Source organism: Bubalus bubalis, chromosome 21 (genome assembly GCF_019923935.1).
Source record: "Bubalus bubalis isolate 160015118507 breed Murrah chromosome 21, NDDB_SH_1, whole genome shotgun sequence".
Classification (NCBI taxonomy): Eukaryota; Metazoa; Chordata; class Mammalia; order Artiodactyla; family Bovidae; genus Bubalus; species Bubalus bubalis.
This window is the reverse complement of record NC_059177.1, coordinates 50,856,777-50,871,690: the sequence shown is the minus strand read 5'-3', so window position 1 is coordinate 50,871,690 and position 14,914 is coordinate 50,856,777. Positions and strand designations below refer to the sequence as shown.

General features: G+C 46.2%; 2 protein-coding genes across 6 annotated transcripts in view; both read right to left on the bottom strand.

Moving 5' to 3' along the window:
• Positions 1-124: 124 nt before the first annotated feature.
• IMPDH2 (inosine monophosphate dehydrogenase 2) lies at positions 125-5,012 on the bottom strand. 2 transcript variants are annotated; one of them, XM_025272035.3, is made up of 15 exons: positions 4,818-5,012; positions 4,333-4,381; positions 4,016-4,117; positions 3,823-3,897; positions 3,278-3,484; positions 2,710-2,797; positions 2,438-2,637; positions 2,266-2,356; positions 2,072-2,167; positions 1,749-1,820; positions 957-1,100; positions 727-871; positions 488-631; positions 323-406; positions 125-221 (listed from the first exon to the last, which is right to left on the bottom strand). In XM_025272035.3, exons 1-15 carry the CDS (start codon positions 4,913-4,915, stop codon positions 200-202), a joined length of 1,617 nt encoding a protein of 538 aa, XP_025127820.1. In that variant the 5' UTR covers positions 4,916-5,012; the 3' UTR covers positions 125-199. The 2 variants fall into 2 exon arrangements, with proteins under 2 accessions (XP_025127820.1, XP_006053293.1); XM_006053231.4 differs by lacking the exon at positions 1,749-1,820 and having other exon boundaries at positions 126-221; positions 4,818-5,011.
• A 294-nt stretch (positions 5,013-5,306) lies between these two features.
• QRICH1 (glutamine rich 1) overlaps positions 5,307-14,914 on the bottom strand; it is a 42,490-nt gene continuing 32,882 nt past the window's right edge. For all 4 annotated transcript variants that reach the window (XM_006053227.4, XM_045164001.1, XM_025272023.3 and 1 more), the window contains 5 exons: positions 13,862-13,976; positions 8,565-8,673; positions 8,057-8,208; positions 7,636-7,726; positions 5,307-6,200 (listed from right to left, as the gene is read on the bottom strand). In XM_006053227.4, coding sequence (XP_006053289.2) covers positions 6,008-6,200; positions 7,636-7,726; positions 8,057-8,208; positions 8,565-8,673; positions 13,862-13,976 — 660 coding nt within the window. In that variant the 3' untranslated portion in view covers positions 5,307-6,007. The remainder of the gene's footprint in view (positions 6,201-7,635; positions 7,727-8,056; positions 8,209-8,564; positions 8,674-13,861; positions 13,977-14,914) is intronic.

Here is a 14,914-nt window from a genome sequence, read left to right as displayed (position 1 = left end):
CAACCCACACTTCCAGCTCCTTAGAGCATCCTTATCTCAAGGCTAGAGGCCTTCTGTGGAAGGACAGTGGTGTGTGTGTGTGTGTCTGTGACAGAAGCAGCTGCAGAGCCCCCCCTGCTTGTTGACCTCAAAGATCAGGCATCACTTTTTTTCAAACTTTTATTGAAAAATCGACAGGGGTGTGCTGTATAATCGCTTTTCAGAAAAGACGCTTCTCATACCTGTAGGCAGAAGAATCAGCTGTGAATTGAGGGCATGAGGATGGAGGCAGGAGAGAGACCTCTATCCCAAGGACAGAGGAGTAGAGAGGGTTGCCACTTACGAATGGAGGCTGTGGACACCACCTTCCACCTGGGCTGAGGATGTTCTCTTCTCAAACTTGAGCTCCCCAGAATACATCATGGCTCTGAAGAGGGGCAGATGTCAGATGTGGACAGCTGGCCCTGGGCCAGCCCCGCTACCCAAGGTCCCAGCTCCCTAAGCTTACCGAACTTGGGTCAGACTCTTGGCACCAATATCCTGGCAGGAGTGCTGGATGCCAGCAATCAGGTAGGGAACAAATTTGTGGATGGATCCTTTATCCTGAACAGCCCCAGACACCCCCTGGGCCACCTTGATTTTGTCTGCTTCACTGCAGGGAGAACCAGGGAAACATGGGTAAAGTCAAAACATGGATGATGATGCTGGTGCAAGATTAGCAAGGGGTAACTGACCTGCCTGTCCCACCTGAAATATCGGTTCTGGCTGCTGAGATGCTTGTCCATGGCATCAAGAGAACCCATACCACGGTACTTCTTTAGCCGGATTCCATCAGAGAAGAAGTACTCGCCAGGGGCCTCAGTGGTAGCAGCCAGGAGGGAGCCCATCATAACTATGGACAGAAGGAGTGCTGGGGGAAGACCCTGAATGGCATTAGGAAAGGAGTCCCACCAGGCTTCCTGAGTGTTGGGTCTCACCTGTGGAGGCTCCAAGGGCCAAAGCTTTGGCAATATGGCCCACATTTTGGATTCCTCCGTCAGCGATGACAGGAACACCAAAACGCCGCGCGTATTCTGACACCTTGTAAACAGCTGTTGCTTGGGGCCGCCCGCAGGCCAGCACTGTTGAGACACGGAGGACAAATGGAGGGCTGGAGTTAGTGGGGACAGACAAGAGGCTCTGGTGCCACAAATCAGCATCCAGGAGCTCTCAGCTCCACCTGCACCAGCCTGGTTGAGAAGAGTCTTGTCTGGGATGGCTGCTGCCCCATCTGCCTTAAATAATACAAATAGCTGTGATGGCCTCCACTCACCCTTGGCATGTGCGCGTGCATGTGTGCATGGCCCAGGGCAGCCTCAGGCACGTGCAGTCAGCAGCCGGGAAAGCCCCACCCAACTGGTATCAGATGGGGTAGGGGTCACCGTGCAGTTAGTACCCAGAGACCCACCCCTTGCTCCCTGCATGGTGGGCTGCTCAGGCAAGATCAGGGCAGTGGTCGTGTGGAAAAGGAAGCCCAGAGTTGGTCCTGAAGCTGTGCCTACTGCAGAAGATGTGGGCAGAGCAGGGCCTACCTGGAGAAGGGCCTGCCCTATAAACACCCCAGAAGAGGAGGGAGCTGTGTTCTTGAGCAGCTCCCAAAACCATGGTCTGTCATTCACTTTGCCTTGCCCACCCGTCAGCACCACAAACCCCGGGAGCTACAGCTACAGTCAACCAAGCAGCCGGGCAGTGGGCAGCTGGGCCGGGCCAGTGGGCCGGGCCGGACTTACTATAGCAGCCCGTGACAGTAGAAGGGCATTTGGGGCTGTGGGACTTTATGTCTGGAGGGATCTTGGGAGCCGCTAAATAAAACAAACAGACCAGAGTTTAGAGAGGGCACGGAGCAGGAGCGAGGAGGCCAGGCGGGGGAAGTGGCAGGTGAAGGACGAGAGCTTGTCTTGCTGTTACCCATCCAAGGGGCCTGTGTGGCCCTGGGGCTGCCCCTACTGGAGGACTCTGTAGCTCCCAAAAGAGCACTTGGCTCTGAGGCATGTGGGGCTAAGGGCCCTGCTAAAGCCTGGTCTTTGAGGCCCTTGCCAAAGCATTTTCTTACCTTCCTGAGTGATGCAGATGGAGCCACTGCCCATTCCCACCCGCAGGGCATCTACGCCAGCATCAATGAGGTTCTTGGCCTGAGCAGCCGTGACCACTATAGGGAGGAACAGGGAAAGGCTCATGTGAAGATCTACATGGGACCTAGCTCCCCAACTCTCGCCTCATATACATCAGTGCCCCCTCTTGTCTCACCATTCCCTCCAATGACTTGGAGACTGGGGTATTTCTCTTTGATGTACTTGATCATGTTGATCTGGAAGATGGAGTTTCCTTGGGAAGAATCCTGGGACAGAAATGTAGCCCCAGTGAGACTGTGGTATGGCAGCTGCACCTACCACCCCACCTTGCCTGTGCTGCAGCTCACCAAAACCACTACGTCCACACCGGCCTGGGACAGCAAGTCTAGCCGATACTTGTCATCCTCATGAGTGCCAATGGCTGCTCCACACAGCAGCTGCTTCTTGGCATCTTTGGAGGCCAGTGGGTAATCTCGGTTTTTCTTCAGGTCTGTCCGGGCAATGATGGCCACCAGCTCATCATTTTCATTTACAATGGGTAACTTTCCTGAGGGTAGGCAAGACATAAATCAGGACATTGGTCTTTGGTTCCTAAACCCTTCCTACCTTGAGGACTCACCCTTCTTGCTACGCTGCAGAATTTCATTTGCTTCTTTCAGTGTGATGCCTGCAGGGGCTACCACCAAGTCTTCCCTCTTTGTCATGATCTATGAGAAAGGAGAGTTATGAGGAGGGACAATAAGAGATCAAGTCTCACAACAAACTCAAGGGTGAGGTTCCAAACACCACCATGTTTAGACACCTGCATCCAGCCTACCCTCGTCAAGTAAACACAACAGTCTGTCTATTGGCAAGAGAGAGAATTTAGTAGAAACGACACCAGGTACATGGAGCACGTGACACAGAAATTGCCATACCAAAGCAATGACAAAGAAGAGGCTTAAGTTGGTCCTTGAACACTGGCCCCCTCTGGGAGTGGCAAAGAACTGGGGTATGCCTGCAAACATTTTGGCAGATTCAAAGCTTTTGGTGGGGAAGGGATGCAGGAGTCCTATCAAAGGGTCAGAAACTTGAGCATTCATCCTTCCTGAACACTAGCACCCTCAGAGATGCCACTTGGGCAACAGAATAGAAGCCTTCTAATCTTTAGCTCTGGGCTGTCAGGGTTTGGATGTGCTGTTACCCACCTCTCCCAAAAGCCGGTCATGCTCTTCCTCCTTGAGAAAATCAATGTCCCTTGAGGAGATGATGCCCACCAGGTGGCTTCCCATCCGGCCTGTGTCAGTGATGGGGATACCACAGAACCCATGCCGGGCCTTGGCTTCAAACACATCCCTCACGCGATCCCTGGGACTGAGGACCACAGGGTCTGTGATGAATCCCTGCTCATATTTCTGGAAAGGGTGGTGAAAAAAGGTACTTCTGAACCATTTTCATCAAGCTCTTGGTCTGAAGCCTGGGATCTGTGCCAACTCCCCCTTTGGCAGTGCCACAGGATCAAATCACAATCACACAAACACTTCAAACCCAGAGTTAGGAAACATGAGTGGACTGTAGGCACTGTCCACGTGGTCCTCTTCTGCAGCTGTAAGACACAAAGTCTCAGGCTCCTCCTCAGGAAATGAACCCCCACAGTGAGAAAAAAGTGAGGAGAATAGATCACCCATCCCCACCCCACTCCACCACCGTGAAATTCCCAGGAACTCATGATCATGATCCTTGCTGTTCTGACCTTCACTTTCCGAACTTCATTGGCCTGGAATTCTGGTGTACAATTGTGATGAATGAAGCCAATACCACCCGTAAGCTGCAGGATACACAGAAAGAAAACAGGGAAAAAGTGACCAAAAAACTGTGTCATGATTGTATGCCTCTGGGAAAGGCAGATGTGGCCCCTGCTTCTGCCCTCACACCGTAGTGCTCACCGCCATTGCTATGGCCATCCCAGCCTCTGTGACTGTGTCCATGGGTGAGGAAACCAGTGGGGTCTTCAGAGTGATCTTTTTAGTCAGAGCAGAGGTCAGGTCCTAAAGAAATAAAACAGACTAATGTGCAACAGCACTTTATATACCTCAAGGCAGTACCATGTTCCCCACAAAACAGGTGCTCTGTATGACCTGCATGCCAGTAAAACCCTTCCATAGGCATCCACCCCCAAACACAATCTACTGAGGTAGCCGAGAGGGACAACAGCACCTTATCCAACCCTGACACTCAGGATCCTGCTCCTGTCCATACTCACCACTTGGTCTGCAGTGAAGTCGATGTACCCGGGGAGAATGAGAAAGTCACTATGGGAGGGGAATTGGGAATAAGGGTTAGGCTTACGGCAGCCTGCGATGCCATCCTCACAGATCATCTCTGAAGGCATTTGAGCAGAAAGGGCAATGATCTAAACCGAATATCACAAGCAAGGCAGAAGTAGAGAACAAGGTAGAGATGGAGACCGGGGACCTTTTCTGCCACCAGCTGTCATCAGCACCCCTGGCAAACTGACAACTCCATGTGCCCAGAGAACTGAGTTCCTAGGCTGGAAATCCCGGGTGCTACCAAGATGCCTTCTCCATCCCGCCCGCTTCAGACCTGAAAAACCAAACCTCAGATACCAGTGGGAATTTCTGGAACCCTCCCCCCACGCCCAACCTAAGCGGGCTCAATGGAGGCCCCATCCGGCCTCCCTAGCGCGCCGCCCCTCTCCTTGCCCAGGTGAGCCCGCGAGGTCCGCACTTGTAGGTGAGGCCGTCCCCGCAGTTGAACAGCTGCTGTGCCGTGAGCCCGTCGTCCGGCACGTAAGACGTGCCCCCGCTAATCAGGTAGTCGGCCATGGCTAGGCGGGGAAAAGCCGCGTGTCTCCGAGGACTGCGCCGCAGAGGCCTCTGTCTTCTGGGCCGCGCGAATATAAACTCACCGATATCGTCACTGCGCCATGCGCGTCGCTTACGTCAGGACGCAGCACGCAAAGGCGGAGCCCATTGGCCTCTAGGGCGGGGCTGGCAGGGGGAGCGCATGCGCACAGTACGCCCTAACCGAGTCGCCGGGGAGTTCGACTGTTTCCCGTCGCAACCCCCTCCCGGAGGACCTTGCCCTGAGCAATTAAAAGGCAAGGCTTGGCTTCCACTGTCCCGCCAGACTCCTCCCAAATAAAGAGGCGTTGTTCACTAGCATGTTGAAAAGACGTGCTTGTCATTCTTAATAAACAACTAGATTAAGAATACATAAGAGAAACAGAGTGGTATCTTTATATGATACACAAGTGTATGTTACAAGAATTCCATCAGGCACAGAAGCCTCAGGTTTAAGGCCTCAGTGTTAGGCCAGGGTACGGGGGGAAAAAGGCATGGTAAAGTTTTTACTTTAACATCTAAAATGTCACTTGTCATAAAGGAGGGTGTAATAGAAATTGTCTTTAATAAATCATAATTGAAGTTCCCCTCATTTTCCTTCCATTAAGATGCTAGGTTTGTGTCTGAGCATGAAGAAAGAAAAGACCGTGGCTCCCCCGTGGTCAGCGAAGTCTGCCAGTCAGAGTGGAAGCCAGCTGGGGAGATTCCCTGGAGGGTCCATCCATCATTAATTCCATCTTTCTGGAGGAAGGGAAGGGGCCACATTTCTCCTAACAGTCCAAGCCCTTTCCTCAGGCCCCACACACAAAAAAAAGTCAGCCAGCAACTTTCCATGACATCTGGCTCTCAGGAAACCCTGAGCCCCTATGGGCTGAGGAGTCCCCACAGCAGGTTTATGAAGATGCACAAGGGGGCAAAGTTTCCTTTTACATTTGAAACAGAAGCAGTCTGAAAGGCTTCATAACTACACCAATAAAAAAGAAAAGAAAAAAAATGGAGGCCTCTTCTTTAGTGTGAAAGTCTGTCCGTTTTTTTTCCTGGATGGTCTCCCATGCACCATGGCTGAGGGGTCTCTCAGTGCATGGTGCTGGCGCTGGCCACCGCAATGGCCTCCTGAATTTCTCGTATCACCAGGATCCGAGTCAGCATCTGCCCCATCTGCTCTCTGCTGATAGGCTGGACTGAGTACCAGATTGGGCTGTTGGGGGCCACCACCGGCTCGGGCGTCAGGTAAAAGGTGTCATTCCGGCCTTTCACACTCTGGGGGCTGGAGAATATATGGGTAAAAAGCTGGGTAAAAGCGTCATAATCTCAACCTTCCCACCTTGAACCTCCTGGACAGATGCTATCTACAAAAGATGGGAAGTTCTGGAAAGAATGGTGGCATAACTCCTAAGCTCCCCACAGCCAGGGCACACTACCTCTAAGATGTCCCTACTTTCTGCTCCCCACCTCGCACGCTGAGTCTTCTGATTAGGCCTCCCCTGGCTCAGCTACTTGAGTCCAGCCGTATCCAACGCTGAACCAGTTTCACCACCTATCTATCTCCAAGTCTTTGCTTATGCTGTTTCCTCTACCCCATCCATTGATAATTTCTCAACTTCATCTATCTGACTTCTCAGCTTGCTGTGATGCTGTGGCCTCTACCTGGACTCACGCCCACCCCCAATGTTGTGCTGTACTTCTCTTAAGTACTTAGCATATGCCATCCTCTAACAGTTATTCATCCACTGATTCAAAGTTTATCAAGGGCTACTGTGTGCCAGGCCTGCACTAGGTGCTGATGTTAAAAGAAGTGAATAAGACCGAAGAGTTCCCATATAATCAAGTGTAGTTACAGGTAAGAGGGGAGACAGACAGCAATCAAAACAGTTACATAAAGACAAAAGAACAAGCAGTGGTAAGGGCTACAGAAGAAACAGCCAGAGGGAACAGGTAGGCAATCTGGAAATACTTCTCTAATAAAGTTCTTTTAGGAAGAATGGATAGGATGAATAGGAACTAACTGACCAAACGTTGGGGGTGGCATGGTGAGCCCAACAGGGAAAGTTCTGTACACAGGTCTTGAGGAAGGGAGAGTAAGATACCCTTCAGTAGAGAAAAGCAGTGTGACTAGAGAGCCAAGAGCTATGAGGACAAGAGGTTAGCAAGGGAGCGTGCATGAAAGGCCCTGTGGTAATTAGGGCAGTAATTAGGATTACTGTCTTTCTTTGTAGAATAAAAGGAAATCACTGAAGGTTTTCATCTAAGTAACACAGTAAGACCTACCATGTTGAAAGATCTGCTGGCAGTGTTGTGAGGATGATATGCCCAAGTGCAGAAGCAAGAAAGAGCAAAAGCCAAGAAGAGGATCTCCCCTAGACCTACGGTGTAGTGACCAAAGGTCAAGACCAGGAAAACACAGGGCTATATGCTCAATATGTGACAGAGGCAGCCTCTCTGTACCTTCCCCCCTTTACCTTCACCCCCTCTCCACCAAAGTGGACCAGCAGGGAGCAGCCCTGGGCACATGCTTTGGGAAAACCAGTAAGTGTGCTTCTATATTTAGCCTTTTGAAATCTGCTTTTACTTAGCCTGGGAACTGAGAATGCTTCTGTGAGCACATGTGTGCACACACACCCACACGCAGATACACACATGCACACACACACAGGCGCGCACATACCCACACCCACACCCCCAGTCACACTCAGCTTCCTCACCATTTAAAGAGGTAGAAATCGTAGAGCTTGATTGGGCATCTCAGTGGGTTCTCTGGATTTTCCGTCTGCTCTGCATACATGTCATCTGTAACTATAAAACATACCCCCCACCACAGACACGGCATCAGACTGCCTTTACTTAGGCTCAGATTAGGAACCTCAGGCTTTCAGCCATCCCAACTAGGAAATACTGGGAAGGAAAAGGGTATGAGGCATGGGCGGTGAATATGAAAGGAAAAGGCAGCTATCATTTCTGGGGCATCTCTGCTTCTAGAAGAGTTTGACGTCAGTGACTGGGGAGAAGGGAAGGGAGCATTCCTATCTGCAAATCCCCTAGAGACACTTGTCACTAGCCCCCCAGGCACGAGGACTGGGCAGAACTAGTAGCACCTGTTTCTGCAACCCCTGCCTCCTTCCCTACCTTTCTGGCCAGTCTGGTGTATCCCAAGTGCCTTCAGGTACCGAATACTCGTGCTTTTATCCTTGGGATTAGAGGGGTTCTTCTTTGTCTGTCGTAAGACCTTGGAGAAGGCCAGCTTCATGTGCTGGTCCACTGTCTTCAACAGGAAGTATCTGCACCACAAGCGAAAGCAAGGCAAAGGGAGGGGTGCCAGGAGGAGACCATGACTTACCCTCCGCCATCGGTGCTTCAGAGGAGCCGCTGCCCACATTCCCAGAATCTGGGCAGGCCCACACCCAAATACACTGTCCAGTGGAGGAGTCTCATAAAGACTGATGGTAGGGACCTGGCAAGGCTGTCTGCCTTACTGGTCGCCACACAAAATGTAGCCAAGTGGGGTGGAGGGCTTCACTAGCCCAAAGGCTCTCAAGCATGTCAAAGGATCTCAGAAATCCATCTGGATAGTTTCTACCCTCTTCACTGGGTAGATGCTAGCAGTGGCTAAGCATGGAGCCTCTGGAACACTTACTTGGTGTTAAAGAACATGAGGGTGGTCAGCAGGGTGGAAGGGGAGTGAGCCCCGAGCTGCTTGCACTCCCACAGCATCTCCTCAGTCACGTGGCTGGGCAGGACATAGCCTAGGAGGAACAGAGTACTGCTACAACAAGAGGATGGCAGGATGGGAGGCGTGAGGCACAGCGAGCACCACATGGGAGTACAAGTTTAACTGGAGAAGTCTTCCTGGGATATAGCAGAATCATCTGGAAAGCTTGCTAAAACACAAACAGCTGAGTCCCAACCCAAGTTTCTGGGGGAGGACCGAAAAATGTGTGTTTTCAACAAGTTCCTAACACCACACTCTGAGAACCCCGGCCCTCCATTATCGCTCTCACTGGATGTTAATTCTTCCTCTAATCCCAGGTTAATATCAGGTAAAAGGACATCCCTCAGAGAGCTGGCAAAGTATAAATCAACCTCTGCACATATGCAAACTTCTCTGAAAAGAGCATACAGAGCTTTCATCATAGCTTCCAAGGTGTCCAGACCAGGGCCCAAAGAACTGGTATACATGCCCCTGTTTGTCTTTGTTAAACCTCTATGTCATCCATTCTCATTCCCCTCTGGAAATAGAGGAGAATGATATTCAGATCCCTGATAGGTTTTACTTTCATGAGCTAACTGAAAGCTGGACAGGGACAAAGGCAGTGGTTTGATCAAGGGCTCTGGACACGCAGGTCTATACCAAAGATGACACAGGTTGATCACCAAGCCCCCTTCATGTGTTCATAAAACAGTCAATGTCCAAGTGTGTGTGTACCAGGCACCGAGAACATGGTGAAACAGCAGCAAACACCAGCATTCTCCTACAGGAGTTTCAGGATTCTCCAGGCAGGCACCAAGGGTGGCACTTTCTAGAAGCAGGGGAAAACATGTTCTGCCCAATACATTCCTTCTCTCTGGTCTTGACAAAGCTGGCCCTCTGATTTCATTAGTACCCTTCCACCTCTTTAGGGCTCGTCTGCCTCTACTCTTCCATTCTGTGGCCCAATAGCAATAAGATAAACTTCCTCGCTGCTGCTGTTTAGTTGTGAAGTTGTGTCTGACTCTGCGACCCCAACAACTGTAGCCCGCCAGGTTCCTCTGTCCATGGGATCTCCCAGGCAAGAATACTGGAGAGGATTGCCATTTCCTTCTCCAGGAGATCTCCCTTAGTCTCAGACAAATCTTAAGCAGGATGAGTGACAGAAGACGCTCTCCTTGGGGAAGGCTAGCCCTAGGAATGGTCCAGGCATACATTTAGGATTGCTCTATTTTCTCTGGGTTCTCTCTGCCACCTTGTCACTTCCCTACCTTTAATCACTTCTGAACAGCACAACTTAAAGTGAACTTCAGTATCTGAAAATCAGAACTCCTAGCGTGGGCGACAGGAGTTACAGATAGAAACAACATATAAAAGCCTCATAGTTCTGAATCTGAACTGTAAAGTATCAAAATGTTCTATTTTATATTTGTTTTTGTAGTTCTGCCTAGAAACTATGACCAACCCAAGAAGCAATGAGCACCCCTACCACCCAGATGGTGGTAATGAAATACCATTTAACACTGAAAGGAACCAGCCTCCATGGAGAGCTGATTGATTCCACACTGGGAGACAGAAAATGGCCAAGATAAGCCTGGAACATTTTTGGTGAACCAGAAATCAAGGAATACGTAGGGTCATGCCAAACAGACTTAAGAGCCAATTTAAACAGGCTCCAAATGGCCAGACAGAACAATTTGTACACCATTAAAGAAACCAAGTGCAATGAACTGAATCATTAAATATGTTTAAATTAACTTGCTCACAATGATTCTTTAAACAAACAAAGAAATCCCAGCTGAAGGAAGCTGGTAAACCAACTCATTACTGTCAAAACTGCTAAACAAAAAAAAAAAAAACAAAAAACAAAGGAGAAGAAATAAGCCCTCATCCTGCTTCTTCTATATAATCTCTACTGCTAGGAAATCAAAGAGCTGAAGAGGGAAATTTTCTCTTTGTATTTCAGCTAATAAGGAAGTAATAACATTAGAATACCAATGCTTGCAACTCCTAATGAACCAATGGATCCAGACATCATGGGCACCCACCTATGATGTAACCCTGCCAAGAAGAAAACACACAGAAAAACCAAAACCTGATTTATCAAGTCTTTATATGCAACTACCAATAAACTGTAAATACAGGGGACAGAAGAATATGTTAAATTACAGCATGGAGATATTAATAGCAAAAATTAGACTGTAATAATTTAAAAGCCTCATTTCTTCCATAAATAAACTGTAAGAAAAGTTAAGTTTATTTTTGAATTTAATTAAAAGTTATTAAATTAAGATTAAAACTAAACATTAAAAGGTATCTATGCAATTTCAATGTGTGGACCTTATTTGCACCTTGACTCAAACAAAAAAAAGTGACATTTATGGGACAATTGGAAATGTGAAAAAGGGCAGATTTTGATGACATTGTGGACTATTCTTTTTCTAAAAAAGTAAAATAATGGCACTGTGGTACATCAATTATGCTAAAATATTTATGGATAAAATGTCTGGGATTTACTTCAAAATAATATGGGAGGGAGAAACAGATAATGTATAAATGGAACAAGATTTGCCATGGGTATATGGGAATGCCATTATTCTGTTCTGCTTATTTTTATATGTGCTTGAAATTTCCTTAACAAAACTTTTAAAAAAGCGAATTTTATACAGCCACACTTGGTCTGAAAATCCGCAAATCATGTACAGAAATTCACTTACTCAGGTGTCTGTTCTAATGATATCTGCTTAGAGAGGCTTCCTTCCTAACGCCCTTAACACTTTCCCTTCTCTGTGCTTTGTCCTTTGAAGTACTTAATTATCATAAATTAACTTGATTATTTATACAGTCTCCCCATATTAGACTGCAAAGCTTCATTTTTTCACCACTGAATTGTATAATCTCCACCTGGAACCGCCTGGCACATAGTAGACACTCAAAAGACATTTGTTTAAATGATCCTTTTTTTTTTTACCAGTTAAGCAGTAATTATGATGACAGATAACTAGACTACATCGTTTCACAGTATCACCAACCGTATCAAGTCACTGTTGTACACCTGAAAGTACTACGTCAATTTTATCTCATTTTTAAAAACTTAATCAGTATACATTTTATTAAATGCCAGAGCCAGGATTAAAACTCAGATATTTGTGTGGACCTAAGTTTTTACATCATCTGGGTAAATAATAAGAAGCATGACTGGTGCTTCCTAAGGTAACATAATGTTTGGGAATTCAGCCATTCTAACAGATATATAATGATATATCACTGTATCCATGTATGTATGCACATATGTATCAATATTTATGCCAGCCGCTTGCTGAATCTCAGTTCCCCGACCAGAGACTGAACCCAGGCCACAGCAGTGAAAGCATCGAAATCTAACCATTAGGCCACCAGGGAAGTCCCATCACTGTTGTTTTAATTTGCAACTGACTGATGATATATGATAAGTATCTTTTCAGATACTTATCTGCCACCTTCTTTGGTGAATCATGTGTTCAGATCCTTTACCTATTTTTTAATAGGTAAAGGTTCTTTCTTTGTTTTGTTATTGTTGACTGTTAAAAGTTCTTTATAAATTCTGGATATGAGCCCTTTATCTGGTATGTGTTTTGTCAAGATTTCCTCCCAGTTTGTGGCTTGTCTTTCATTCTCTTAATAATGCCTTTCAGAGAGCATAAGTTTTTGCTTTTTAATTTTTAATCAAGTCCAACTTACCAATTTTTTTCCTTTCATACAGTATTCTTTTTATGTTGTACCTAGAAAATTACCACCAGACCTAACGCCACCTAGAGTTTCTATTTTACCTTCTAGGAGTTTTTTAGTTTTACATTTGGGTCTATGATTATTATTATTTTTTTTTTCAATGTGGTTGTCCAGCTGTTCCAGCAGTGTTAGTTGAAAAAACCATCCTGGGAATTTCCTGGAGGTTCAGTGGTTAGGACTCGACACTTTCACTACAAGGCCTGGGGTTGAATCCCTGGTCAGGGAACTAAGATCCCATGAGCTGCAAAGTAAAGCCAAAAAACAGAGAAAAAGAAAAAAGGACTATCCTTTCTCCATTTAACTGCCTTTGCCCCTTAGTCAAAGATAAATTGATTATACTCATGTGGCTTTATTTCTGGACTCTGTATTCTGTCCCATGGATCTGTCTATTCTTTCACCAAAGACCTGCACACAATGTTTACAGCTGCTTTATTTATAACTGCCAAAACATGGAAGCAACCAAAATGCCCTTTAATTGGTGAACAGAAAAACAAACTGTGGCACATTCATAAAATGGGATACTATTCAGCAATAAAAAGAAATGAGCTATCAAGCCATGAAAAGACATGCAGGAACATTAAATGTATATTGCTAAGTGAAATACTGAAGTATTAATCAATACTGAAGTATTCTAACTACGTGACATTCTGAACAAGGCAAAACTATGGAGACAGTAAAACAGATCAGAGGTTGCCAGGGATTCAGGGGGATAAAGGGAAGGACGAATTAAGTGGAACCCTGGGGATTTGAGAGCAGCAAAACTTGTATGTGATACTGAATTGTAGGTACATGTCATTATACACTGTCAAAATCCACAGAATATAAAACAGAAAGGTGTGAACTCTAATGTAAACTACAGACTTTAGTTAACAATAAGGTATCAAATGTTGGCTCCTCGATGTTAACAAATATAATACAAGATACTAATAACAGGGGAGACACGGTGTGATGGAATATATGGGATGCCTTGTATATTCCACTCAGTTTTCCTGTAAACCTAAAACTGCTCTTAAATATATTATTAAAAAAAATTATAATAAACAGCTCAAACATTCTCCTGTGAAACTCATGTTCTTTCCAACACAATATGCTGCCTAGGTTATTCATGGGTAAAGCAAAAATTATGTTCTATATATGCAGAGAAAAGCCCTATATGTAATATAATTAATCTACAGATGAAACAGTTCATAATTTGTAACTTTTGCAAGGATTCTAATTTTAATCAATAATTAAATAGAAAAAAATGGAGTAACCACTCCACAGTCCGCATGCCCCTGTGTCTTTGCCACACCACACCAGCCAGGTTCCCTGGTGAGCCATGCCCCTCCATACTGGGCCAAGCAGCACAGAGACCAACGCTGGGGCCTGCAATGTACAGCCTCCTCACCCACATGCTATTATCACAGCAAGCCACACAAGCAGCTCATCTTTTTTAAACCCAGGTTCAAAAGACATCCAAGGACTAGGAAGAGTCTTACCAAGTGGAGTGACTCGGGGCTGAACGTCCTTCAGAACTTCATGCAGCCACTCCGTAAATCGAACATAATAAAGATCGGAGAAAATGTCATCAACCCGTCCATTCTCAAAAAGATACTAAAAGGAAAATAATCAATAAAAGCTGTTGGTAGACTCTTGACAAGATGTTGAGGGAAGCAAATAATTTTCGAGCAGTACCCTCACATGTCCCTACCCATTCGTCCCCCATAAACAAACCAGCACACTGAGTCAAAACTGCCCAGTGCACAGCACTTCCACAGCATACTTCAGGATGGGAACTAACTCTCACAACACTCTTGAAAGTTGGCCAATGGAGCAGATTTCGAGAATGCTACTTCACCCAAGCAAGGCACTGTCTTATGGTAGCAAAAAAACATGATGCAGGCTCCAGGGCCAGTCTCTTACTAGCTATGGTGTAAGTTATGTAACTCACCTGAGTCTTTTAACTTTGGGGGCTCAGTTTCCTTGTTTGTAAATGGAGAGGACTATGCCTGCCTTGCATGAGTAAGAGAGCATGGAATGAGACAAAGCATATACCGTAATTCACCCAGTGCTCCCAGTGACTGCTAAGAAAGAGTAACAAAATGGGAGATGGGTTTTTCTCAGGCCTCAGCAACAGGGTGAGTCCCAGTCAGCAAGTGTTCTTCCATCACACCGTGGGCTTCTCTACAATAGCATTCAAACACTAGGAAATCCCCCTCTGGTCTCTGAAACTGCTGGTCCTAAAATGAATCTCCCTGTCCATCTTTGTCTTAGATATCTTGAAAATCTAACTACAGTTGTATATTCTAGCTAGACTCTTTCAAATAATTATTTTGCATTAATGCAGGAAACAATGAGAAAATGAACTATATGTCAGCACCAGACTGTTCCGGGAGGATTGCTTTTCTGCAAACTAGATGTTTAACAAAAAGTGTTACATAAATGTTTCATGATTTTTTTAAAAAGTCTCTAATGTAATATATCATATATTTTAACAAACATTTCTCCAGATTGAGGGATTATTTTATTATCTGATTTTCTAAAGTGAACAT

What these genes read in the sequence shown, in the direction of transcription:
- IMPDH2 (XM_025272035.3), bottom strand. Translation starts at nt 4,915, where the DNA reads ATGGCCGACTACCTGATTAGCGGGGGCACGTCTTACGTGCCGGACGAC. An exon ending in GGGGACGGCCTCACCTACAA is followed by an intron (nt 4,382 to 4,817) that starts GTGCGGACCTCG and finishes CCCCTCCCATAG; the next exon opens with TGACTTTCTCATTCTCCCCG. An exon ending in TCTGCAGCGTAGCAAGAAGG is followed by an intron (nt 2,638 to 2,709) that starts GTGAGTCCTCAA and finishes GCCTACCCTCAG; the next exon opens with GAAAGTTACCCATTGTAAAT.